This window comes from Saimiri boliviensis, chromosome 2 (genome assembly GCF_048565385.1).
Source record: "Saimiri boliviensis isolate mSaiBol1 chromosome 2, mSaiBol1.pri, whole genome shotgun sequence".
NCBI classification, from domain to species: domain Eukaryota; kingdom Metazoa; phylum Chordata; class Mammalia; order Primates; family Cebidae; genus Saimiri; species Saimiri boliviensis.
The window spans coordinates 83,430,482-83,455,159 of NC_133450.1; the positions used below are offsets into that span (position 1 = coordinate 83,430,482).

Genomic DNA, 24,678 nt, shown 5'->3' on the forward strand with positions numbered 1-24,678 from the left:
GAAGTACAAAGTAAAACAGCAGCAATGTGTAATTCCATTTGAGAACGTTCACTATCACAAACCACTTGCTCAAATTTTTTAAAAAGAAGAAAGGCTGGGCACAGTGGCTCACACCTGCAATCCAGCACTTTGGGAGGCCAAAGTGGGTGGATCACGAGGTCAGGAGATAGAGACCATCCTGGCTAACATGGTGAACTCCGTCTGTTAAAAATACAAAAAATTAGCCAGGCGTACTGGTATGCGCCCATAGTTCCAGCTACTCAGGAGGCTGCAACAGAAGGCAGGAGAATCACTTGAACCCAAGAGGTGGAGGTTGCAGTGAGCTGAGATCACACCACAGCACTCCCGCCTGAGCGACAGAGCTAGACTCCATCTAGAAAAAAAAAAAAAAAAAAAAAAAAGAGAAGCAAACAACACACTCACTTTGTATTATTTCCTAAGGTGCCATACAAAACAGATTTGCATTACTGATAGTTTATCAGAGGATTCTAAGAGAATCACCTCCATCTTTCCAAATCACTCAGGCTCAATCTGAGGTTCTGGGGTTGAAATAAAACTCTTTTTCCCTTCATGCAATCATTTATCTGATTTGTTAAATGACCCCCCAACTGGCTACAAGTCATTCACAGTGTATATGTTAACATTCTAATCTTTCAGATAAAGGAATGTTTGTGTCCAGGTATAATTATTCTTCTAAAAAGGTTGCCCCTTCTTTTTTATCCCTTCATTCCGTGAGTCTCTGTCATATGGCAGGTTACATTGCGCATTATCTCAGAAGTGAGTATTATTTTGTGCATCCCTAGACTTCATCCATAATTTTCTTTATCATCTTGTTGTCTAGAATGCTAGCACAGTAAAGAACTTTTTTTTTTCTTTGAGACTGAGTTTTGCTCTTGTTGCCCAGACTAGAGTGCAATGGCATGATTTTGGCTTACTACAACCTCTGCCTCCTATGTTCAACTGACTCTTCTGCCTCAGCTTCCCAAGTAAGTGGGATGACAGGTACCCACCACCACCACTCCCAGCTAATTTTTTTGTATTTCTGGTAGGGATGGGGTTTCACCATGTTGGCCACTATGCCCAGCCCAAAGAAGTTTAGACATCAGATAGGCCAAGGATTGGAAAACTATAGTCCATGAAATAAATGTAGTCCATTGCCTGTTTTTGTACAGCCTGTGAGCCAGGCATGGTTTTTATATTTTCAAATTGTTGGGAAAAAGAAAATCAAAGACAAAGAAGATTTTATAAGAGGCTGCACTTGGGAGGCTGAGATGGATGGATCATTTGAGATCAGGAGTTCAAGACCAGCCTGGTCAATACAGTGAAACTCTGTCTCCACTAAAAATATAAAAATTAGCCAGGCAGTAGTGGTGCACAACTATAATCCCAGCTACTCAGGAAGCTGAGGCAGGAGAATTGCTGGAGCCTGGGAGGCAAAATCTGTGGTAAGTTGAGATCACCACTGCACTCCAGTCTGGGTGACAGAGTAAGACCCTGTCTCACACACAAAAAAAAGAAAAGCCAAGCACAGTGGCTCACACCTGTAATCCCAACTTTGGGAGGCCAAGGAGGGTGGATTACCTGAGGTCAGGAGTTCAATACCTGCCTGGCCAACATGGTGAAACTCCGTCTCTACTGAAAATACAAAAAATTAGCCAGGTGTGGTGGCGGAAGCCTGTAATTCCAGCTACTCAAAAGTCTGAGGCAGGAGAATTGCTTGAACCCAGAATTTGGAGGTTGTAGTGAGCTGAGATTGTGCCATTGCACCCCAGCCTGGGTGACACAGCGAGAAACTCCATCTCAAAAAAAAAAAAAAAAAAAAAAAAAGAAAGAAAGAAAGGAAAAGAAAATGATGTGAAATTCAAATTTCATGGTCCAGAAATAAAGGTTTATTGGAACATGACTTTTCTCATTCATTTACATACTATCTCTGGCTGCTTTTATACAACCACCTAGTTGTAGAGCTGCAACCATATAGCCCACAAAGCCATATTTACTATCTGACTCTTCATAGCAAAAGTTTACTGTCCAAAAATAATCAATTTTATAAACACTGAGTTAGGCAATGAAATATTCAAATATGAGTGAAACAAGTTCTATACCCTCACAAGGCTCATAATGGAAGGGAAAAAAAAGGCACTCTAGGTAGAAAGATGAAAAACATCATAAATGTTCAATAGCCATCAGTACTAGCATATATGTGAAAAGAGGGGTCAGATATAGCTGAAAACATAGTCTCCACATAATCATAGATGATCCTGAGTGCTATGCTGAACAATCATACTGCAGAAAATGGGAGCAAGTGAAAATTTTAATACTTTATTTAGAAATACAGGCTGGTATGATGGCTCACACCTGTAATCCCAGCACTCTGGGATACCAAAGCAGAACTGCTTAAGCCCAGGAGTTTGAGACCAGCCTGCACAACACAGGGAGACCTTGTCTCTATAAAAAGTTTAAAAATTAGCCAGGCGTGATGACGTGTGCCTGTAGTACCAGCTACTCAGGAGGCTGGGGTGGGAAGATTGCTTGAGCCTGGGAGGTTGAGGCGGCAGTGAGCTGTGATCATGCCACTGCAATACCAGCCTGGGTGACAGAGCAAGACCGTGTCTCAGCAGTGGTGGAGAGGGAGGGAGATTTAACTGGGGCAGTATGAAAAATAAAACTCGCTGGGTGCGGTGGCTCACGCCTATAATCCTGGCACTCTGGGAGGCTAAGATGGGTGGATCACCTAAGATCAGGAGTTGGAGACAGGCCTGGCCAACATGGTGAAACCCCGTCTCTACTAAAAATACAAAAATCAGCTGGGTGTGGTGGCACACGCCTGTAGTCCCAGCTAGTTGGGAGGCTGAGGCAGGAGAATCACTTGAACCCAGGAGGCACAGGTTGCAGTGAGCCAAGATCGTGCCTTTGCACTCCAGCCTGGGTGATAGTGCAAGATTCTGTCTCAGAAAATAAATAAATAAATAAAGGTGGGGGGTTTTTTTTGTTGTTTTTTTTTTTTGACAGAGAGTTTCGCTCTTGTTACCCAGGCTGGAGTGCAATGGCGCGATCTCAGCTCACTGCAACCTCCGCCTCCTGGGTTCAGGCAATTCTCCTGTCTCAGCCTCCTGAGTAGCTGGGATTACAGGGTTTTTAATCTTTAAAAAAAAAAAAGATATAAAGTTTGCTTAGAGTAAAAGGGGTGACAGAATGAGATTCTGTCTCCAAAAAAAAAAAAAAAAAAGGAAAATAAAACGAATGGAGGCCATCAACTACGGTAGTGTGAAAAATAAAACTGGCTGGGCATGGCGGCTCACATCTGTAATCGCAGCACTTTGGGAGGCCAAGGCAGGCAGATTACTTGAGTCCAAGAGTTCAAGACCAGCGTGGGCAACATGGTGAAACCCTATCCCTACAAAAAATTCAAAAGCTAGCCAGGCGTGGTGATGTGTGCCTGTAGTTCTAGATACTTAGGAGGCTGGGGTGGGAAGATTGCTTGAGCCTGGGAGGTTGAGGCTGCAGTGAGCTGTGATCATGCTACTGCAACACCAGCCTGGGTGACAAAGCAAGACTCTGTCTCAGCAGCAGCAGGGAAGGGGGAGGATATTTAACTGGCATAGTATGAAAAATAAAACTGGTTGGGCATGATGGCTCACATCTGTAACCGCAACACTTTGGGACTAAGGGAGGTAGAACACCTGAGATCAGGAGTTGGAGACTGACCTTGCCAACATGGCAAAACCTCATCTCTACTAAAAATACAAAAATTAGCCAAGCATGATGACATATTCCTGTGGTCCCAGCCACCAGGGAGGCTAAGGTGGTACGAACACTTGAGCCCAGAAGGGGGAGGCTGCAGTGAGCTGTGAGCCCACTACTGCACTCCAGCCTGCGCGACACAGCAAGACTCTGTCTCAAATATACATATGTGTACCCATAAAAGAAACAAAATAAAACACTAATGAAGAGGGAGGAATTAGGAATAGTACAGGTTTCCCATTTGGAGTGAAAAAAATGTTTCTGATAACAGTTGCACAATATTGAGTATAGTGAAATGCCATTGAATTGTACATTTTAAGATAGTTAAAATGGTAAATTTTGCCGGGCGCGGTGGCTCAAGCCTGTAATCCCAGCACTTTGGGAGGCCGAGGCGGGTGGATCACGAGGTCAAGAGATCGAGACCATCCTTGGTCAACATGATGAAACCCCGTCTCTACTAAAAATACAAAAAATTAGCTGGGCATGGTGGCACATGCCTGTAATCCCAGCTACTCAGGAGGCTGAGGCAGGAGAATTGCCTGAACCCAGGAGGCGGAAGTTGCGGTGAGCCGAGATCGCGCCATTGCACTCCAGCCTGGGTAACAAGAGCGAAACTCTGTCTCAAAAAAAAAAAAAAAAAAAAAAAAAAAGGTAAGTTTTATGTTACATGTATTTTACCATAATAAAAAAAGAAAGAAAACCCTGGTAACTAGCCAACATAAACAAAAAATCACTAGTGGAGAAATGGACTGGAGGGATTCGATATTTAAACAGGTGCCTACTACAGTATTCCAGGTGAGGATAAGTATGTGAACTAGGTCAGCAGCAGTTAAAAAGGAAAGGAAGAAAAGATAGGAGTTCTTGAAAAGGTAGAATTGAGAAATCTCAGTTGATATGGGAAGTCAGGGATAAAATCGAGTTAATACTCCAAGGATTCTGCCTCAGGTGAGTGGACAGAGTTTTGCCATTCACTGAAGTAGATAACACAAGATATTTTACTGATGGCAAAAGTGAGAACCAGGAAAGTATTACTCCAACTTCACACTGCCAATGTGTGCCAGGGTAGACATGAGAACACATCTAACCCACTGCCTTTCCATCATATCAGCCTGGCCCTTTTTTCTTTCTGTTACGTCTCGGTTAGGAGGTAAATGAAAGTAAAACACTTTCTACAATTTATCACATTGTAACCAACTCACTCCCTGGTATATCTCCCTCTCTCCATGCTTATACACTAACCTTAGTTGTGTATTTGGCTAACTAGTAAACAGGTTCAACAATAGGCTAATGGTGCTTGGCTAAGAACATGCAAGAGAAACCAGAAGAAAAATAAGAATGATTAAGAAGCAGATAGCCAAAAAGGAGAGAAGAAAGAAAGAGGGTCAAGTGCAGTGGCTCACAACTGTAATCCCTGCACTTTAGGACGCTAAGGCTTATTTTCTATAATAAATAGAAATTATAACTACTTGAGGATTGAGACTTACTAACACATAAAAAAAAAGAAAAGAAAAAAGCATCAGGGATTGGGAAATACAGAAAAGTCTTTTCCTTTAGCTACTCTTATTATGTATTGCTATTACATGCCACAGAGGGCAAAAGAACCCTGAATATGAAAGGATCCTGAGAAATTCATGGTATTTCTGTTTATTCTGTTGCTAGGTACAAGAAGCAGCTGAAATCCAGAACCTTTACACTTAATATAAAAATCCTGATAATGGCCAGGCGTGGTGGCTCACACCTGTAATCCCAGCACTTTGGGAGGCCAAGGCAGGCAAATCACCTGAGGCCAGGAGTTTGAGACCATTCTGGCCAACATGGTGAAACCATGTCTCAACTAAAAATCCAATTAAAAAAAAATTAGCCAGGTGTGGTGGTGTGTGCCTGTAATACCAGCTACTCAAGAGGCTGCGGCAGAAGAATGGCTTGAATCTGGGAGCTGGAGGTTGCAGTGAGCCAAGATAGTGCCACGGCACTCCAGGCTGGGCAACAAGAGTGGAACTCCGTCTCAAAACAAACAAAATCCTGATAACACTGTACACCATATTTATATATAAATTTGTCATCTGTGGGCACCCTTTCTTCTTTTTCCTATCCCTTCCTTTTTATACTGAATTCTTGCTGAGGGACATTAAAAGGGAGGCAGCATAGCAGAGAAGTTAAGAGCAGAGGCTCTCAAATGGAAGGGGAGGTGCAGAGGAGGGTAGAACACAGGTTAAGAAAATAGAATCACTAGATGCTGTGGATTTTTTTGGTAGGTCCAGCTTCTTATCTTATTAATTGCCAATAAGCAATGATGAAGCTTTGGTCAAGACTCCAAGACTCACTCACATCTGCCAGATAAATATCGAGAATGTAAGGCCACTAAAGCAGTCCCTAGGGGAATAAACTAAAGCAGTATCCCATTATCCTACAGAGAGCCCTACCTTTCTTTCTCCAAATCACTCTCTAATGGACTGAAACAAAAGAAAGTTCAAACAAGCTATGTTTTCTAGAAATCTGTATCAAATCACAATTTTAGGAGTCACTCAATTTTTTAAAAATCCTTGCCAACAGGAAGTTAACAGTTTTAATTTTTTTTTTTTTTTCGAGACGGAATTTAGCTCTTGTTACCCAGGCTGGAGTGCAATGGCGCGATCTCGGCTCACTGCAACCTCCGCCTCCTGGGTTCAGGCAATTCTCCTGCCTCAGCCTTCTGAGTAGCTGGGATTACAGGCATGTGCCACCATGCCCAGCTAATTTTTTGTATTTTTAGCAGAGACGGGGTTTCACCATGTTGACCAGCATGGTCTCGATCTCTTGACCTCGTGATCCACCCGCCTCGGCCTCCCAAAGTGCTGGGATTACAGGCTTGAGCCACCACGCCTGGCCTAACAGTCTTAATTTTTAATGCACAAAAAATAAAGTGCACTAAAGGGATAGGCTGTTTAAAGGGATGATGTGACAAATCATTTTGAAAGAATCAATGCTAAATCCTAATAGGAAAAGGTTTTTGGCTGGGCGTGATGGCTCATGCCTGCAATCTTAGCACTTTGCGGGGCGGAGGCAGAGTGGATCATTTGAGGTCAGGCGTTCGAGACCAGCCTGACCAAGATGGTGAAACCCCGTCTCTACTAACAATACAAAAAAAAAAATTAGCCGAGCATGGTGGTGCCCCCTATCAGGAAGCTGAGGGCAGGAGAATCGCTTAAACCCCGGAGGTTGAGGTTGCAGTGAGCCAAAATTGCACCACTGTACTCCAGTCTGGGTGACACAGCGAGACTCTGTCTCAGAAAACAAAACACAAAGAAACAAACAAAAAAAAGATAAAGGTTTTTATGTACAAAGTTTGCTTAAAGTAAAACCAAGGTACAAGTCTGTAAGTAGCTCCCTCACGGGGATTAGCAGTGTAGTAATGTTGTCAGACTACATAAGGGAGCTATAGAGTGGCACATCTTAACTGTATGTAAAACCAGTAACTGTCTAATGTTGAGATAGTAGATACTCCCCAAAACAACCACCACCCCCAAAAAAGAGTTCACACCCATCAGTGCCTAAAATTCTCTCACCAGTGCCTCACTCCTTTGGTTTAGGCATTTATATTTCCTACCAACACTCTTTAGAAGGATACTATAAGTTGGGTTTGTTTTTGTTTTTGTTTGAGACATGGTCTCACTGTGTCACACAGGCTGGAGTGCAGTGGCACGATCTTTGCTCACTGCAGCCTCCACCTCCAGGGCTCAAGCAATTCTCCTGCCTCAGCTTCCCAAGTAGCTGGGATTACAGGTGCTTACCACTACACAGGGCTAATTTTTATATCTTTAGTACAGACTGGGTTTCGCCATGTTGTCCAGGCTGATCTCCAACTCCTGACCTCAGATGATCCATTTGCCTCGGCCTCCCAAAGCGCTGGGATTACAGGCATGAGCCTTCAAAAATGTTTCCTAGTATGAGTTTGCCGAACTCTTTTGTGATAGGAGAACTGGACAATACAAGTGAGGGTACTAGGTAACCTGATGAGAAGAAAAAGACCAGGTGCAGTGGCTCACACCTGTAATCCCAACACTTTGGGAGGCCTACGTGGGTGGATCACCTGCACTCAGGAATTCGAGACTAGCCTGGCCAACATGGCAAAATCCTGTCTCTATTAAAAATATGAAAATTAGCGGGCATGGTGGCAAGTGCCTGTAGCCCAGCTTCTTGGGAGGCTGACGCATGAGAATCGCTTGAATCCGGTAGGTGGAGGGTGCAGTGAGCAAAGATTGCACCATTGCACTCCAGCCTGGAGCAAGATTCCGTCTCAAAAGAAAAAAACAAAACATAAACAAAAACAAACAAAAAACCCACAGGAAAGAAGGGAGGAAGGATTCAATCGTGGAGTGCTGTGGTCACCCCTGGGAAAATCGGTCAAGTAGGACCACTTGAATCTCCCCTATCACTCAGATACTGGGTATTTAACAGAAGCTTAAAATCTTTAAAGACAGTATCACAGCCTCTTGTAACAGTTCATCTTGAAAGGGGATACAATGTGTCAAAAGAGAGAGTGCTAAGATCTAATTCTCGTTCAACAGTCTAGTGACCATGGGCAAGTTTCTTGGTCTTTTTTTTTTTTGAGACGGAGTTTTCGCTCTTGTTACCCAGGCTGGAGTGCAATGGCGCGATCTCGGCTCACCACAACCTCCGCCTCCTGGGGTCAGGCAATTCTCCTGCCTCAGCCTCCTGAGTAGCTGGGATTACAGGCACGCGCCACCATGCCCAGCTAATTTTTTGCACTTTTAGTAGAGACGGGGTTTCACCATGTTGACCAGGATGGTCTCGATCTCTCGACCTCGTGATCCACCCGCCTCGGCCTCCCAAAGTGCTGGGATTACAGGCTTGAGCCACCGCGCCCAGCTTTTCTTGGTCTTTTAAGCCTTAGTTTCTTAAATTAAAAAAGACTGTAAAGTATTAGAGTCTCTAATGTTCTTCTAACTATAAAAAGTTACATACTTTCCATATATCTTCCATCATGTTTACAGCACTTTTTTTTTTTTTGAGAGAGAGTCTCACTCTGTCTCCAGGCGCCAGACTGGAGTGCAGTGGCACAATCTCGGCTCACTGTAACCTCCGCCTCCAGGGTTCAAGCAATTCTCCTGCCTCAGCCTCCCGAGTAGCTTGGACTACAGGCGCGTGCCACCACGCCCAGCTAATTTTTGTATTTTTTTGTAGAGACGGGGTTTCACCATGTTGACCAGGATGGTCTCGATTCTTGACTTCATGATCCACCCGCCTTGGCCTCTCAGAGTGCTGGGATTACAGGCGTGAGCCACCGCGCCCGGCTTTTTTTTTTTTTTTTTTGAGACAGAGTTTCGCTCTTGTTACCCAGGCTGGAGTGCAATGGCACGATCTCGGCTCACCGCAACCTCCGCCTCCTGGGTTCAAGCAATTCTCTTGCCTCAGCCTCCTGAATAGCTGGGATTACAGGCACGTGCCACCATGCCCAGCTAATGTTTTGTATTTTTAGTAGAGACGGGGTTTCACCATGTTCACCACGACGGTCTCGATCTCTTGACTTCGTGATCCACCCGCCTCGGCCTCCCAAAGTGCTGGGATTACAGGCTTGAGCCACCGCGCCCGGCCCCCTTTTTTTTTTTTTTTTTTTTTAAGACAGGGTCTCACTCTGTTGCCCAGGCTGAGGGCAGTGGCCCGATTGCATCATACTGCAACCTTGATCTCCTGAGCTCAAGCCATCCTCCTATCTCAGCCTCAAAAGTAGTTGGGACCACAGGTGTACGCCACCACGCCAGCTAATATAGTGCTAATTTTGACAGATCAGTTTAACTTTTCTGTTTTCTTTTTAGTGAAATTACTCAGCTTCCTCTATATATCAAAATTTATTTCCCCATTTTTCTCAATGCCCTCGATCCTACTTTCCCTATGCCCTTCTGTAACTTGCTTTTCCATTATTTCTTCACATGTTCAATTTCTCCCTCTATTGAGTCTTTTCCCCTGGACATGCTCTTCTTGCTCAACCTAAAACTGCCACTCTATGACTCATAAGGTCAAGGTCTCTTTTCTCTCCTTCTCAGAATTAATCTCTTCTTTCATTCACATTCCAAGGTCTTTTTTGCCAATAATTCTTTTTTCTTTTTTTCCTTTAAAGAAGCAAAAAAAAAAAAAAAAAAAAAGAGCTTCTGGCGCTCTTCTCTACCCAGCACCTCCCTCCCCAAGTAAGATTCAACACTTTCCACAAACGAGCGTTGTTGGGAATGCTTTTTCTGCAAGGGGCAGAACTTCCCGCATTTCCCAACCTCGCCATACACTACAGGCTGGGGAAGAAAGGTCAGTAACAGCCGTCTAATCTCCCACAAACGGGCCTGGCAAAAATTTACCCTACAGACACTCAAAACACAGTACCCTAAACACCATCTCAGATCCCCTCTTTCCAAGAACCCATGGCAGAACGGTCGTGGCTGTCACCTGGAAGGGACTCCTATTACTCTAGTACAGTCCCCAACCAGCACCCTCACCACTCCCGCAGCCAGAAGCGCCACCTCACAGCGGTAATCTGTCGCCACCGTGGGCAACCCCTTGATGACACCACCGCCGCCTCCACGCACCTGAGTGACCATCCCCGAAGCTATTAAGTGGCCAAGCACTAGCCCAGCGCCATTAGGCGCGGATGCCGGGTCCCAGGGATTGGCAGTGGCCATAGCTCGGACGCACCTCCCGCGAAGGCAACCGGAGTGAGCGGGAACGCAGAGGGAACGCGCGGCGCGGCGCGGCTCGATGACGTCACAGAGCGTTCCCGCCCGGGACTAAGCCGGGGAGCGCGTCCCGGCTACCGCGGGCCCTGGGTCTTCCTCTGCGGAGCCGTCCGGCAGCTGAGCGGTGGGAGGCGAGTCCGGGGCTCCCTGGTCTTCCATAGGCTCCCAGAGGCGCCCGGCCCCCGCACAGCTGCAAAGGCGGCAGGGCTTGGTGGTCGGGATGTCTGTTCTTCCCCTTCTTCCTTGTCGCTCCAGGCTCGGCCCCCAGGAGCCAGGGATAGGCGGGAGATGACAGGTGGGGCCGGAGACCCTTCGGGGAGGCGGACGGGGTGGATAGGGCGGTGACGTCTGCGCTTCCTTCCCCCAGGAACCTGAGCCGCGGCGGTAGGATGGGAAACAGTGCCCTTCGCGCTCATGTGGAAACGGCGCAGAAAACTGGTGTCTTTCAGCTTAAGGACCGAGGGCTGACCGAGGTGAGACTGGGCGGGACACGACCTGGGAACTTAAAGGAAGAGGGACGGCGGGGGCGGCGAACTTAATCGGTGTGGGATTCTCCACGCTGTGAACTCCTTTCTCCAGTTCCCCGCAGACTTACAGAAGCTGACGAGCAATCTCAGAACCATCGACTTGTCCAACAACAAGATCGAGAGCCTACCGCCTTTGCTGATAGGAAAGTTCACTCTGCTGAAGAGCCTCTCCCTGAACAACAACAAACTGAGTATGGCTCTTGCCTGGGAAGCTTTTGCTAGTGATCAGCTGTTACCAGGGGTGGTTTTCTCTTAGAAGCTGATTTTTGGTTTTGTTATGAACTGTGCAGGAGGGCTCAAGTTGCAGAATGCTGGAGTCCTTGAAGCTTTCGTTCTACTTCTTGTAATTACATCTATGAGCCTCCTTGGGTGTTATAATAATTGTTAGTGGGTTAATTTGGACTTGAAAGGGAAGAACATTTTGGGGATGTAATGTAAACAAAGCTACCTAACTTGGAATTGGGGATGAAATGGGAAGGGGAGGATCTTCCAAATCTCACAGAATTGCTGTCGGATTGTGCCTGAGCCTCTTTACAAAAGGAGCCCGTTATACACAAATGCTCTCCTGCATTTTGATGGCACCTTCACCTTCTAAAGACTGTGTTGGTAAAATGCAATACCTAACAATGGCATATGTGGGAATTCTACATATATTAACAAGAGGTGAGGCAGGCCGCCATAAAGTCTATAAATAAACTTCATCAGAGGTATTTTCAGCTCTATCAGATTTAGGTTTTAAAAAACTTTTTTCTTTGCCAGCTGTTCTGCCTGATGAGATATGCAGTCTGAAAAAACTAGAGACATTAAGCCTAAACAGCAATCACCTGAGAGAGCTGCCGTCTACCTTTGGGCAACTCGCTGCCCTGAAGACCCTGAGCCTCTCTGGGAACCAACTGGGAGCACTGCCTCCCCAACTTTGTACCCTACGGCACCTGGATGTGGTGGATCTCTCTAAGAACCAGATTCGAAGTATACCTGACACAGTGGGAGAGCTACAGGTCATCGAACTCAACCTCAACCAGAATCAGGTCTAGAGCTTAAGGTTTTTATCTACAGCATATGTGTGGGTTTATGGTCTCCTGATAACCTCTTAACCTCTTGTTTCCTAAACTGCCATCGTAGAACTAAGTGTCAGAGGCTAGATGAGAGGTTTCTTTTATAGGCTGAACTAATTTAAAAGCGCAGTGTGCCATGGACTTAGTTGAGACGCTGGATGTTTTTGTTGGGTAGGTGTTTTTGGAAGAGTAAAGTACGTAACAAGGAGAGATCATTTCAATAGTTAAACTACTGTATCACAAATCTTGAAGAACTCTTCAAATCCTTCTCAAATATGTCCCTAATCAGCTAGCCAGGAGCTATGTTAGGAATATAGTGTGGAAATGAGGCATAAATTGAGGTTCTCAGAGTGGGGGTCAGAGGTAATTCAGTTTTGTTTTTCATTTTGTGGGGCATTTTGACATCTTTGTTAAGTGTGTCTTCTGCTTTTGCTGAAGAACATTAATTGATAGGCTTTCTGGAGATAGCTCATTTCACTGTTCAACAGCTTTAATCATAATATTTGAAATTTGTTTCCATTACCCTGGAAGCTTTCAATTAGTATTTGTCTGGAAAACCAATCCAAAGATTCTTGTCTAGGCATAAAGGCACAAGTGATGAAATATTAAAAACTGTGAGACTGAATAGCCTTTAGTTTTCTAGTGTCTGTACTTCTAGATCTGCATGGTCCATTAAAGTAGGCACTTTATTACTTTTCTAGATTGTAGTGATTTTACATCATGATGAAATGCAGTCTATCTTTGAGGGATTGGCCTCATGTTTTTTACCTTAAGTGGATATTCTTCTACGTTATAGAGCTTTTTGGGGGAAAAAAACTGAATCAGTTAAGCAGCAAGTATTAGCTGAGGATTTGCTCCACATTAACCTCTGCTTCTGCCTTTATGCAGTGGTTATCTGACTTTAGTATCCGTCAGAATAACAAGAAAAGCTTGTTTAAAGAGATCACTAGCCCCTAATCTCAGTGTTTCTGATCCGGTACATCTGGGATGATGTCTGAGAACTTGCATTGTTAATAAGTTGTCGTAATTTCTAATAACTGATGATCTGAGATGATACTAGGCAGAATCAAAGAATTTGGTGACTTTTAGTATTTAAAGGGCAAAAGAGTGAATCAAAGACAATTGCTTGGTATTGAGCTTGAGGGCCTAAAGGAACAATGGTGCTATTGAGAATGGACATGCTGAATTGTCTGTGTTGAATCTTGTAAATGGAAATGTATTCCTGAAAGTTGGAGACAGGGGAGCGGAGTAGACATAAGAGTGTAGATGGCCGGGCGCGGTGGCTCAAGCCTGTAATCCCAGCACTCTGGGAGGCCGAGGCGGGTGGATCACGAGGTCGAGAGATCGAGACCATCCTGGTCAACATGGTGAAACCCCGTCTCTACTAAAAATACAAAAAAACTAGCTGGGCGTGGTGGCGCATGCCTGTAATCCCAGCTACTCAGGAGGCTGAGGCAGGAGAATTGCCTGACCCCAGGAGGCGGAGGTTGCGGTGAGCCGAGATCGCGCCATTGCACTCCAGCCTGGGTAACAAGGGTGAAACTCCGTCTCAAAAAAAAAAAAAAAAAAAAAAAGAGTGTAGATACAGATCTTGAGGTCGTAACGAAAGTGATGGACTTTAATGAATGAGCTTTCTAGGAAAAGTTTAGAGAGAAGATGACATAAGAAGTATTAGGGACAGCACTTGAAAGATGCCTGCAAAAACAAGAGAAGCCAGAAAGTGAGGAATAATCCGAAAGATAGAAAAGCCAAAAAGGACAAAAAGAAGGGGTTTGAAGGAAGGGATAGATAGTTAAATGCAAAAGGGACTAAGGATGATAGATCCTTGAATTTGGTAGCAAATTGGTCAGTATCTATGTACACATAAAATATTGGCAGTAAATATACCACAGTGTTTATGACGGTTATTTCTGGGTCGTGGCTTCCAGGTAAACTTTTTTCTTTAAATATGTGATTCTCAACTTTTCTATAATGAACATACAATGCTTTTATCATCAGAAAATTTTGTTCCCAAAAAGCCACTGGTGACCTTCATAAAAGCATTTCTTTTAAGTGGGGGCGTAGTAGCAGAAGCTAGATAACAGAAGCTTCTGGAGTGAGTAGGCAGTGAGAAAATGGAGGTGGTGAAAGAAGGGAAAACTAGAACAAATAGTCAAGTAAAGATTTTTTGTTTTGTTTTAATGTACTAAAAGTAACCAATATAGTGCTTATGCTTTCTCCTGTTATTCTTTTGTGGTTATTCAATAGATATCTCAGATCTCAGTAAAGATATCTTGTTGTCCACGCCTTAAAATTCTTCGCCTGGAAGAGAATTGTCTTGAGCTCAGCATGCTTCCACAGAGCATCCTCAGTGATTCCCAGATCTGTCTGCTTGCTGTGGAAGGCAATCTTTTTGAAATAAAGAAACTTCGAGAACTGGAGGGCTATGATAAGGTATGAATTAATATACTTCTGCATTTCTAGGCACTACCCCAGAGAAAACATTGGTGAAGTAATTCACATAAATGTTTATAGCTAATGTCAACAGGATTTGTTCTTCCCCATTTTGGAAGTAGATTTAAAGAATCGGTTTAATCGTATTACACCAAGATGACTTTTTCTGTATAGACAGCTTATTGTAAACCATCTTTGTCTTTTTATTTATTTATTTATTTTTGAGATGGAGTCTTAGTCTGTCGCCAGGCTGGAGTGCAGTGGCACAATTTCAGCTCACTACAACCTCCGCCTCCCAGATTCAAGTGATTCTCCTGCGTCAGCTTCCCGAGTAGCTGGGACTACAGGCGTGCACCACCACACCCAGCTAACTCTTTTATTTTGGTAGAGACGGGGTTTCACCATGTTGGCCAGGATGGTCTTGAAATCCTGACCTCATTATTCACCCGCCTCAGCCTCCCAAAGTGCTGGGATTACAAGCGTGAGCCACTGCACCCAGCCCATCTTTGTCTTTTGATGTTTCCTGTTAATATAAAAAACAAAATTTTTTTTTTAACTATGTACTTTTTTTTTTTTTGAGACATAGTCTCATTCTATCACCCAGGCTGGAGTCCTGTGGTGCAATCTCAGCTCACATCTCAACGCCTCAACTTCCATCTCCCAGGCTCAAGCAATTCTCATGCCTCAACCCGTCTAGTAGCTGGGACCACAGTCATGTGCCAGTATGCCTCGCTGATTTTTGTAGAGACAGGGTTTCACCACATTTCCCAGGCTGGTCTCAAACTCCTGAGCTCAAGTGATCCACCTGCCACAGCCTCCCAAAGTGCTGGGTTTACAGGCATGAGCCATTGCCCTACGTGCTTTTTATTTATTTTTTGAAACGGAATCTCACTCTGCCTCCCAGGCTGGAGTGCAGTGGCACAGTTTCAGTTCACTGCAACCTCTGCCTCCTGGGTGCAAGCAATTCTCCTGCCTCAGCCACCCGAGTAGCTGGGACTATAGGCAGGTACCACCATACCCAGCTAATTTTTTGTATTTTTATTAGAGACAGGGTTTCATCATGTTAGCCAGGATGGTCTCCATCTCCTGACCTCATGATCTGAGTGCCTCAGCCTTCCAAAGTGCTGGGATTACAGGCATGAATCACAACGCCCAGCCTATTTTTATTTTTTATTTGGAGACAAAGTCTCGCTCTGTCACCAGGCTGGAGTGCAGTGGCATGATCTCAGCTCAAGTGATCCTCCCACCTCAACTCTCCGATTAGCTGAGACTACAGGCACCACCATGCCTGACTAATTTTTCTATTTTTGGTAGAGATAGGGTTTCACCATATTGCCCAGGCTGGTCTCAAACTCCTAGGCTGAAGCCATCAACCTACCTTGGCCTTCCAAAGTGTTGAGATTACAAGTGTGAGCCACTGTGTCTGGCCAAAACTAGGTACTTAAATGTGCATTTACAGCAGTTATATTTTGTAGGAAGTGAAAGACCATTTCCAATAAAAACCAAAATGAAGAAATAAGTAACAAATAGTTACACTTACATTTATTTGCTCATGCCAAAATATCCCTTATATATTCTTTCATGTTTTTTAGTACATGGAGAGGTTCACAGCCACCAAGAAGAAGTTTGCATGAAGTTCTCCAGGACTATGGAAACCTTTACAGGATACTGATTTAGAAGCTCTGTTGGAATGTGGCTGAATCAGAGCCTCCTGTCAGGGGTATCTACAGTAAGGAGATGATACTCCAGGAGATTATATTTCACTCAATGATCTTTCTTCTTTCAGGGTTCTTCTCAAATAAGCTAAAAGAAAAAGGATCAGGAGACAGGAGAAGTCTTCCATTTTAAGCCACGAGTGGGGCAATAGACAAAGTTGATCTTCAAAACCATCATTAGTGTGGCTTTAAGAAACCAGTAGCTAACTGCTATTTATATGGTGAGGGGGTGCTGCCTGGTAACAGAATAGCTCCACACCACAGCTTGAGATTTTGTTTAGTTTCAATGTGTGAGCTTTCATAAAGTCAGTTGCCATTCCATCTTTGTGTTAACACTTCATATTTTTATGAAATTCAAATAATTTATGAGAGGCTGGCATGGATCTCAGGATTTATTATTTTTATTCTAGTCCATCAGTTCAATCACAGTTTTTATACTAGGACTTTAGGATGGAAATGAATATGTGACTGTTTGTCTTGATTAAAAGTACACTTTGGGCCAGGCATGGTGGTTCATGCCTGTAATCCCAGAACTTTGGGAGGCCAAGGCGGGTGGCTCACTTGAAGCCAGGAGTTCAAGATTAGTGTGGGCAACATGATGAAACCCCATCTCTACTAAAAATACAAAAATTAGCTGGGTGTGGTGGTGCATGCTTGTAATCCCACCTACTTGGGAGGCTGAGACAGGAGAATTGCTTGAATCCAGGAGGCAGAGGTTGCAGTGAGATGAGATTGTGCCACTGCACTCCAGTGTGGGGGACAGAGTGATACTCTGTCTCAAATTTAAAAAATTAAAAAATAATTTTTTTTAAGTGTGCTTTGTTGGCTGGGTATGGTGGCTCATGCCTGTAATCCCAGCACTTTGTGAGGCCAAGGCGAGTGGATCATGAGGTCAGGAGTTTGAGACCAGCCTGGCCAACACAGTGAAACCCCATGTCTATGAAAAATACAAAAATTATCCTGGCATGGTAGCATGCGCTTGTAATCCCAGTTACTCAGGAGGCTGAGGCAGGAGAATTGCTTGAACCCAGGAGCCAGTGGTTGCAGTAAGCCGACATTGCGCCATTGCATGCCAGCTCTGGGCAACAGAGCAAGACTCTATCTTCAGAAAAGAAAAAAAATGCGCACTTTGTCAAGAGAAGCACCAACAGACCTCCAAAAAATGCTCTCCAAGGCTGCAGTAGCAAATTCTTTACTATTGCAGGTGCCTTATTGGTAGAGGACCCTGAAGAGCTAAAACTATATGCAACACTTGTAAGATAAAAGCGATTTTAATAATCAAGGTTTTGCTCAAGATTAGTTAGAAATAATGTCTTATATCTGGTAACTTTTCCCTTTTTGTATTTATAATTCTGCTAACCAAATTACCTACCAATAAACCATTACTATAATATTTTAAAACAATCTGTGTTTATCAAGCTTACTCTCTGAGTGAGAGAATATACTAAATAAAGAATTCTTAATTTTTAATGATCTTTGGCTGGAAGCAAGGTTAATCTTTTAAAGAAGGAGGACAGGAGAACTTTAACCTATAAATGGATTAGGAAGACATGTTTCATACTCATGTTCTTTGTGTAAGTTGTGAAATACCTTCATGTGACATAAACATTTTATGGTACTAGGACTATGCTTATTAAGAGACTGTGAAGGTACAAAGGTAGAGGATTTCAGGTTGTCATTACCTTGAACATTTAGAAAGCTACCATTTTGGTCATTTTCTGGGCTTATCTTAGCTACAAAGCTATTACTAACTATATATCAAGAGTTCTCGATAATGATTAAACCTAGCTTATCCGTTAAGTCAAGAAATCACACAAACCTACTATTTAATCTCTGAAAAAATCTTTCTGACATAAATCTGGTCTAGGTATTCTCTTTTTCTCATATATTACTTACCTTCTTTTTTGAGACAGAATCTCACTCTCACCCAGGCAGGAGCACCGTGGCACAATCTTAGTTCACTGCAACCTCCACCTCCTGTGTTCAAGTGATTTGCGTGCCTCAGTTTCCTGAGTAATTGGTTTATCTTGGTTTTTGTTTTTTCTTTTTTTGAGACAGAGTCTTGCTCTGTCACCAGGTGCCAGGCTGGAGTGTAGTGGCGTGATCTCGGCTCACTGCAACCACCACCTCCCAGGTGTAGGCAATTCTCCTGCCTCAGCCTCAGGAGTAGCTGGGACTACAGGCACGCGCCACCACACCCAGCTAATTTTTGTATTTTTAGTAGAGACGGGGTTTCACCATGTTGGCCAGACTGGTCTTAAACTCCTGCCCTCGTGATCCACCCGCCTCGGCCTCCCAAAGTGCTGGGATTACAGGTGTGAGTCACCACGCCTGGCCCATTTTTGTGTTTTTGTTTTTTTGTTTTTTTGTTTTTGAGATGGAGTTTCACTCTTGTTACCCAGGCTGGAGTGCAATGGCGCGATCTCTACTCACCGCAACCTCCGCCTCCTGGGTTCAGGCAATTCTCCTGCCTCAGCCTCCTGAATAGCTGGGATTATAGGCATGCACCACCATGCCCAGCTAATTTTTTGTATTTTTAGTAGAGACGGGGTTTCACCATGTTGACCAGGTTGGTCTCCATCTCTCGACCTCGTGATCCACCCGCCTCGGCCTCCCAAAGTGCTGGGATTACAGGCTTGAGCCACCGCGCCCGGCCCCATTTTTGTGTTTTTAGTAGAGACAGACTGATCTTGAACTTCTGGCCTCAGGCACTCCACCCACCTTGGCTTCCCAAAGTGCTGGGATTAGAGGTGGGAACCACCACACCCAGCCGCCCATATGTCATCTTCTGTTTCTCACTTTGGAAGAGCTACAGGGGTACTAGTTTATCGGTAGCAATTGAGGAGTTTTGTTTTTTCTAAATTTTAGTGTTTAGTTTATTACTTTTTTTTTTTTTTTTTTTTTTTTTTTGAGATGTAACAAGAGTGAAACTCCGTCTCAAAAAAAAAATAAAGAGATGGAGTCTCGCTTTGTTGCCCAGGCTGGAGTGCAATGACACAATTTCATCTCACTGCAACCTCCACCTCCCAGATTCAAGAGATTCTCCTGCCTCAGCCTCCTGGTAGCTGAGACTACAGGCATCTGCTACCATGCCCAGCTAGTTTTTGCATTTTTTTTTTTTTTTTTTAGTAGAGCTGAGGTTTCACCACATTGACCAGGCTGGTCTCAAACTCCTGACCTTGTAATCCACCCGCTTTGGCCTCCCAAAGTGCCTAATCTTATTGATCTACTGGACAATTAACATTTCTCTAAGTATTTTATCAATAAATCAGAACTTACACTTTTTATTTTTTGAGACAGAGTCTCACTCTGTCACTCAGGCTGTCACTCAGACACAATCTCGGCTCACTGCAACCTCTGCCTCTCAGGTTCAAGCTATTCTTGTGCTTCAGCCTCTTGAGTAGCTGCTACTACAGGTGCGCGCCACCATGCCCTGCTAAATTTTTGTATTTTTAGCGGAGAAGGTGTTCCATCATGTTGGCCAGGCTGGTCTCCTGACCTCAGGTGATCCACTCGCTTTGGCCTCCCTAAGTGCTGGGATTACAGGTGTAAGCCACCTTGCCCAGCCACAACTTGCACATTTAACAATGTAAATGTTTCCATTTAATTATTAATTGGAGTTTAATTCACACTCTTAATCAGAATCAGCAACTACCAGCCTTCACAACTTGAACCCAGATTACTTCCCTTCCTTCACTCTCATTGCCTGCCCACCCATATCAGATTATTCTACTGTCTAAACCCACATTGGAATCCCTATCCTCTAACTCCCTTTATACAGCTTGTCCCTCAGTGTCCATGGAGGACTGGTTTCAGGACATTCATGGATACCAAATCCATGATGCTCAAGTCCCTTACACAAAATGACATGGTATCTTCCTGATACTCTAAATCGTCTCTAGTTTACTTATAATACCTAATATGATGCCTACACATCATTTGCATAGATTCGACACAGTATTTGATGCCAAATTCAAGTTTTGTTTTTTGGAATTTTGAGGCATTTTCCCCCTCAAATATTTCTTATCTGTAGTTGCATCCACAGATGTGGAATCCATGGATACATAGGGCCAACTGTATTGTTCACTCAGTCGGGAATGCCTTTTTTTTTCTTTTCTTTCTTTTTTTTTTTTTTTTGAGACAGAGTTTCGCTCTTGTTACCCAGGCTGGAGTGCAATGGCACGATCTCGGCTCACTGCAACCTCCGACTCCTGGGTTCAGGCAATTCTCCTGCCTCAGCCTCCTGAGTAGCTGGGATTACAGGCACGCACTACCATGCCCAGCTAATTTTTTGTATTTTTAGCAGAGACGGGGTTTCACCATGTTGACCAGGATGGTCTCGATCTCTTGACCTCATGATCCACCTGCCTCGACCTCCCAAAGTGCTGGGATTACAGGCTTGAGCCACCACACCCGGCCCTCTTTTCTTTTTTTGAGATGAAATCTCATTCTTTCACCCAGGCCAGACTGCAATGGCTCAATCTTGGCTCACTGCAACCTCTGCCTCCCAGGTTTATGCAATTCCCCTGCCTCAGCCTCCCCAGTAGCTGGGATTACAGGCACCCACCACCATACCTGGCTAATTTTTTGTATTTTTAGCAGAGACGGGGTTTCACCATGTTGGTCAGGCTGGTCTCAAACTCCTGACCTCAGGTGATCCACTGCCTTGGCCTCCCAAAATGCTGGGATTACAGGCATGAGCCAATAAGCCCAGCCTGCCCTCTCTTAATTAACATCCTGATTCTCTACCTCTAAGCCTCTTTACTGAGTTTAAGCTGAATTAACTGTTCACCCACCTATTACTACAGCACTTCTCACATTCTGTATTTATCTTTTGCAATAGACTGAACTATTTGAGAGCAAGGGCTATATACAGTAATATGCCCAAAGTTATAGCAAACAAGATTTAGATGGACATACGAGATAATCAAGTAGACCAGCTTGTGGTCTAGACTCGGATTCTAGTTTGACTTAGTAGGTTAGTTTGGGCTAGCCTTGAACTCCTGGGCTCAAATCATCCTCCCATCTTGGCCTCCCAAAGTGTTGAGATTACAGGCGTGAGCCACTGCCTGGCTTTAAGTCATCTAATTTTTTTTTTTTTTTTTTTTTTTTTTTTTGAGATGGAGTCTCTCTGTGTCACCTAGGCTGGAGTGCAGTAGTGCAATCTCAGCTCTCTGCAACCTCCACCTCCCGGATCCAAGTGATTTTCCTATCTCAGCCTCCCGAATAGCTGGGATTACAGGCGCCCACCACCATGCTTGGCTAATTTTTGTATTTGTAGTAGAGATGGGGTTTCACCATGTTGGCCAGCCTCGTCTTCATCTCCCGTCCTCAGGTGATCCGCCCACCTTGGCCTCCCATAGTGCTGGGATTACAGGCATGAGCCACCGCACCCAGCCTACATATATTTTTTGAGACATGCTCTTGCTCTATTGCCCAGGCTAAAGTGCAGTGGTGTGATCACAGCTCACTGAAGCCTTGAACTCCTGGGCTCAAGCTGTCTCCTCCCACCTCAGCCTCTTGAGTAGCTGGGACTACAGGTCAGGTATGTGCCACCACACTCAGCTAATTTTTAATTTTTTCATGAGATGAGGTATTGTTCTGTTCCCCAGGCTGGCCTCAAACTCTTGGGGATCAAGCAATCCTCCTGCCTTACCTTCCAAAGTGCTGGGATTACAGGTGTGAGCCACCACATCCAGCCCGAGTCACCTAAATTTTTTATAGCTTGGTTTGGAAGGCAGTGTCATATATTAAGGTCATGGGTCCTGGAGTCAGAAAGATCCATTTGAATCCAGTCTGTCATTTATTAGTTTTATGAATTTGTGCAATTTCGTCTCACTTGTAAATACAGGGAATAGCTCCTACCTCTCAGGTACATTGCAAAAAACTATATAGAAGCACTTAGCATAGTGGCCATGACAGAGTAAGCACTCAGTAAATCATGCCATTTATCTTATCCGTAAGGCGTGAAAGTAGAATTTTACAAGTTGTATTGAAATAGAAAGCTTGGAGTGGACACGACATTAAAAGGATAAAAAATGGAGCCAGGCTGAGGCAGGCATCTATAGTCCCACCTATTGAGGATGCCTGAGGCTGGAGGATTCCTTGAACTTAGGAGTTTGAGGCCAGCCTGGGCAACATAGTGAGATTATGGCTCCAAAAAAGTAATAATTATAGGCTGTTCTGCCTATGGAGTAGCCATTCTTTTATTCCTTTACTTTTTAAATAAACTTGCTTTTACTTTATGGAAAACATAATAAATTTTAAATGACTAGATGACAAACTTGAGTATCAATCTGAGAAAATCTGATTAGGAATGGAATTGGGATAACCTAAACTTTTGGTAAGAGTGACCTAAAGAAAACAGCACTTAGATAAACCACTTACTTTTCCTTTTTCACTTTCCTATTTTTTAATACATATTTATTTGTATTTATGGGGTAACGTGATATATTGAGACATGCATAGAATGTATAATCAAGTCAGGATATTTATGTTATTCATTATCTCATTTATCATTTATTTGTGTTGGGAACATTTCAAATCTTCTAGCCATTTTGAAATTTACATTGTTGTTAAGTATAGTCACCCTACTATGCTATCAAGCATTAAAACTTATTCCTTCTAACTGTATGTTTGTATCCACCCATTAAACTACCTTCCTTAATCCCCCTACCCTGTACATCCCCTTCCCAGCCTCTAGTAACTATCATTCTACTCTTTACCTCCATGAAATAAATTTTTTTAGCTCACACATAAGAACATGCAATATTTTCTTTTGTGCCTAGATTATTTCACTTAACACAATGACCTCCAGTTCCATGGATACACCTCCAGTGTATCCATGTCACTGCAAACAATAGAATTTCATTCTTTTTTGTGGCTGAATAATGTGTATATATACATACCACATTTTCTTTATCCATTCATCTGTTGATGGATACTTAGGTTGACGCCATTAGCTTTGCTGTCATGAGTAGTACTGCAGTAACCATGGGAGTGCAAGTATCCCTTTGATATATTGATTTCCTTTCAATTAATACCCAGTAGTGTGATTGCTGGATAGTATGGTAGTTCTATTTTTAGTTTTCTGAGAGGCGTCCATATTGTTTTCCATAGTGGCTGTGCTCATTCACATTCCCACCAAGTAAGAATGAGTTCCCTTTTCTCAGCATCCTTACCAGCATTTTTTTCCCTTTTAATAATAGTTATTATAACTGGGATGAGATAATCTCATTGTAGTTTTGATTTGCATTTCCATGACGATTAGTGATGTTGAGAATTTTTTCACATACCTCTTGGCTGTGTGTGTGCTTATATGTGTGTGTGTGTGTGTGTGTGTGTAATGGGACCTCACTATGTTGCCCAGGCTGGTCCTGAACATCTGAGCCCAAGTGATCTTCCTGCTTCAGCCTCCCAAGTAGCTGAGATTGCAGTGTACGTCTTTAAAAAGCTAATTCTAAGTGCAACTGAGTATAGGATGTCTGGACCATAGATGTTTAAGTTAAGGACTGATAATCCACACATGAAATGGAAAGACTTAGAGCTGAAGTATAGAAACAAAAGATTAATTAAAACTGAAGGGGCCGGGCGCAGTGGCTCAAGCCTGTAATCCCAGCACTTTGGGAGGCCGAGGTGGGTGGATCACAAGGTCGAAAGATCGAGACCATCCCGGTCAACATGGTGAAACCCCGTCTCTGCTAAAAATACAAAAAATTAGCTGGGCATGGTGGCTCATGCCTGTAATCCCAGCTACTCAGGAGGCTGAGGCAGGAGAATTGCCTGAACCCAGGAGTCGGAGGTTGCGGTGAGCCGAGATGGCGCCATTGCACTCCAGCCTGGGTAACAAGAGTGAAACTCCGTCTCAAAAAAAAAAAAAAAAAAAAAAAAAAAAAAAAAAAAACTGAAGAAAAAAAATAGGCATGGCTATAGGGGATACAGATCATTATGGTTATAAGACTGGAAACTAGAAGACAGAGCTTAGTGTTAAAAAACAAGCTCAGTGGGGGATACAATTTTTTAACCTCCTTACTTATTGGTCAGTATTATGCTCAAGGCCCCACAACTAAATGAATGAACCAAAATTTGATCCCAAATGGTCAGACTCCAGAACCTGTGTTAACCATTTACTACCTTTCAAAAGTGACACAAATTTCCAGATAATGTTATGGGAGAAAATCCAAAAGGGCTTTAATTAGACAGCTATTTCTAATGCATGATGAGGTCTAATTTCTATTTCTATTCTCTTCTTTCTCAGTAGCAGATGCTATGGGAAAGTTTTTAACCTGGGCTCCATGGGTGGGCTTCCAAGCCCATTTTCCATTTATGGTCCTCATTTATGCAGGATTCGCATTTGTGTGCCTGTTTCTCTGGGGAGAGAGGCTATGTTGTCTTTCATCAAATTCACACAGAGATGCTTGACCAGAAAGAGCTACACTGTAGAGAGGATAGCAGCTATCACTTATTAAGCTCTTACATTTGCCAG

At 43.6% G+C, this 24,678-nt stretch overlaps 2 protein-coding genes across 4 annotated transcripts in view; one reads left to right on the forward strand and one right to left on the reverse strand.

Moving 5' to 3' along the window:
- HAUS2 (HAUS augmin like complex subunit 2) overlaps nucleotides 1-10,525 on the reverse strand; it is a 24,978-nt gene extending 14,453 nt beyond the window's left edge. Inside the window, exon 1 of one of the 2 annotated variants that reach the window (XM_010339583.2) lies at nucleotides 10,423-10,525. Coding sequence is in view for 1 of the 2 variants with exons in the window: in XM_010339582.3 (XP_010337884.1) it covers nucleotides 10,317-10,409 (93 nt within the window). In the remaining variant the exon portion in view is untranslated. Of the gene's footprint in view, nucleotides 1-10,316 lie in introns of both variants that reach the window. The other variant, XM_010339582.3, reaches the window with a different exon arrangement.
- On the forward strand, nucleotides 10,513-22,955 carry LRRC57 (leucine rich repeat containing 57). 2 transcript variants are annotated; one of them, XM_003928956.4, is made up of 6 exons: nucleotides 10,513-10,594; nucleotides 10,831-10,936; nucleotides 11,043-11,181; nucleotides 11,750-12,018; nucleotides 14,293-14,478; nucleotides 16,071-22,955. In XM_003928956.4, the coding sequence occupies exons 2-6, from the start codon at nucleotides 10,853-10,855 to the stop codon at nucleotides 16,110-16,112; spliced, it is 720 nt and encodes a 239-aa protein (XP_003929005.1). In that variant the 5' UTR covers nucleotides 10,513-10,594; nucleotides 10,831-10,852; the 3' UTR covers nucleotides 16,113-22,955. The 2 variants fall into 2 exon arrangements, with proteins under 2 accessions (XP_003929005.1, XP_010337883.1); XM_010339581.3 differs by lacking the exon at nucleotides 10,513-10,594 and adding an exon at nucleotides 10,667-10,758.
- The last annotated feature ends 1,723 nt before the right edge of the window (nucleotides 22,956-24,678 follow it).

Excerpts from the sequence above, each read along its gene's own strand:
- LRRC57 (XM_003928956.4), top strand. The coding sequence starts at position 10,853 with ATGGGAAACAGTGCCCTTCGCGCTCATGTGGAAACGGCGCAGAAAACT. Across the intron at positions 10,937-11,042 it reads AGGACCGAGGGCTGACCGAG|TTCCCCGCAGACTTACAGAA; the intron begins GTGAGACTGGGC and ends TCCTTTCTCCAG. Across the intron at positions 11,182-11,749 it reads CCTGAACAACAACAAACTGA|CTGTTCTGCCTGATGAGATA; the intron begins GTATGGCTCTTG and ends TTTCTTTGCCAG.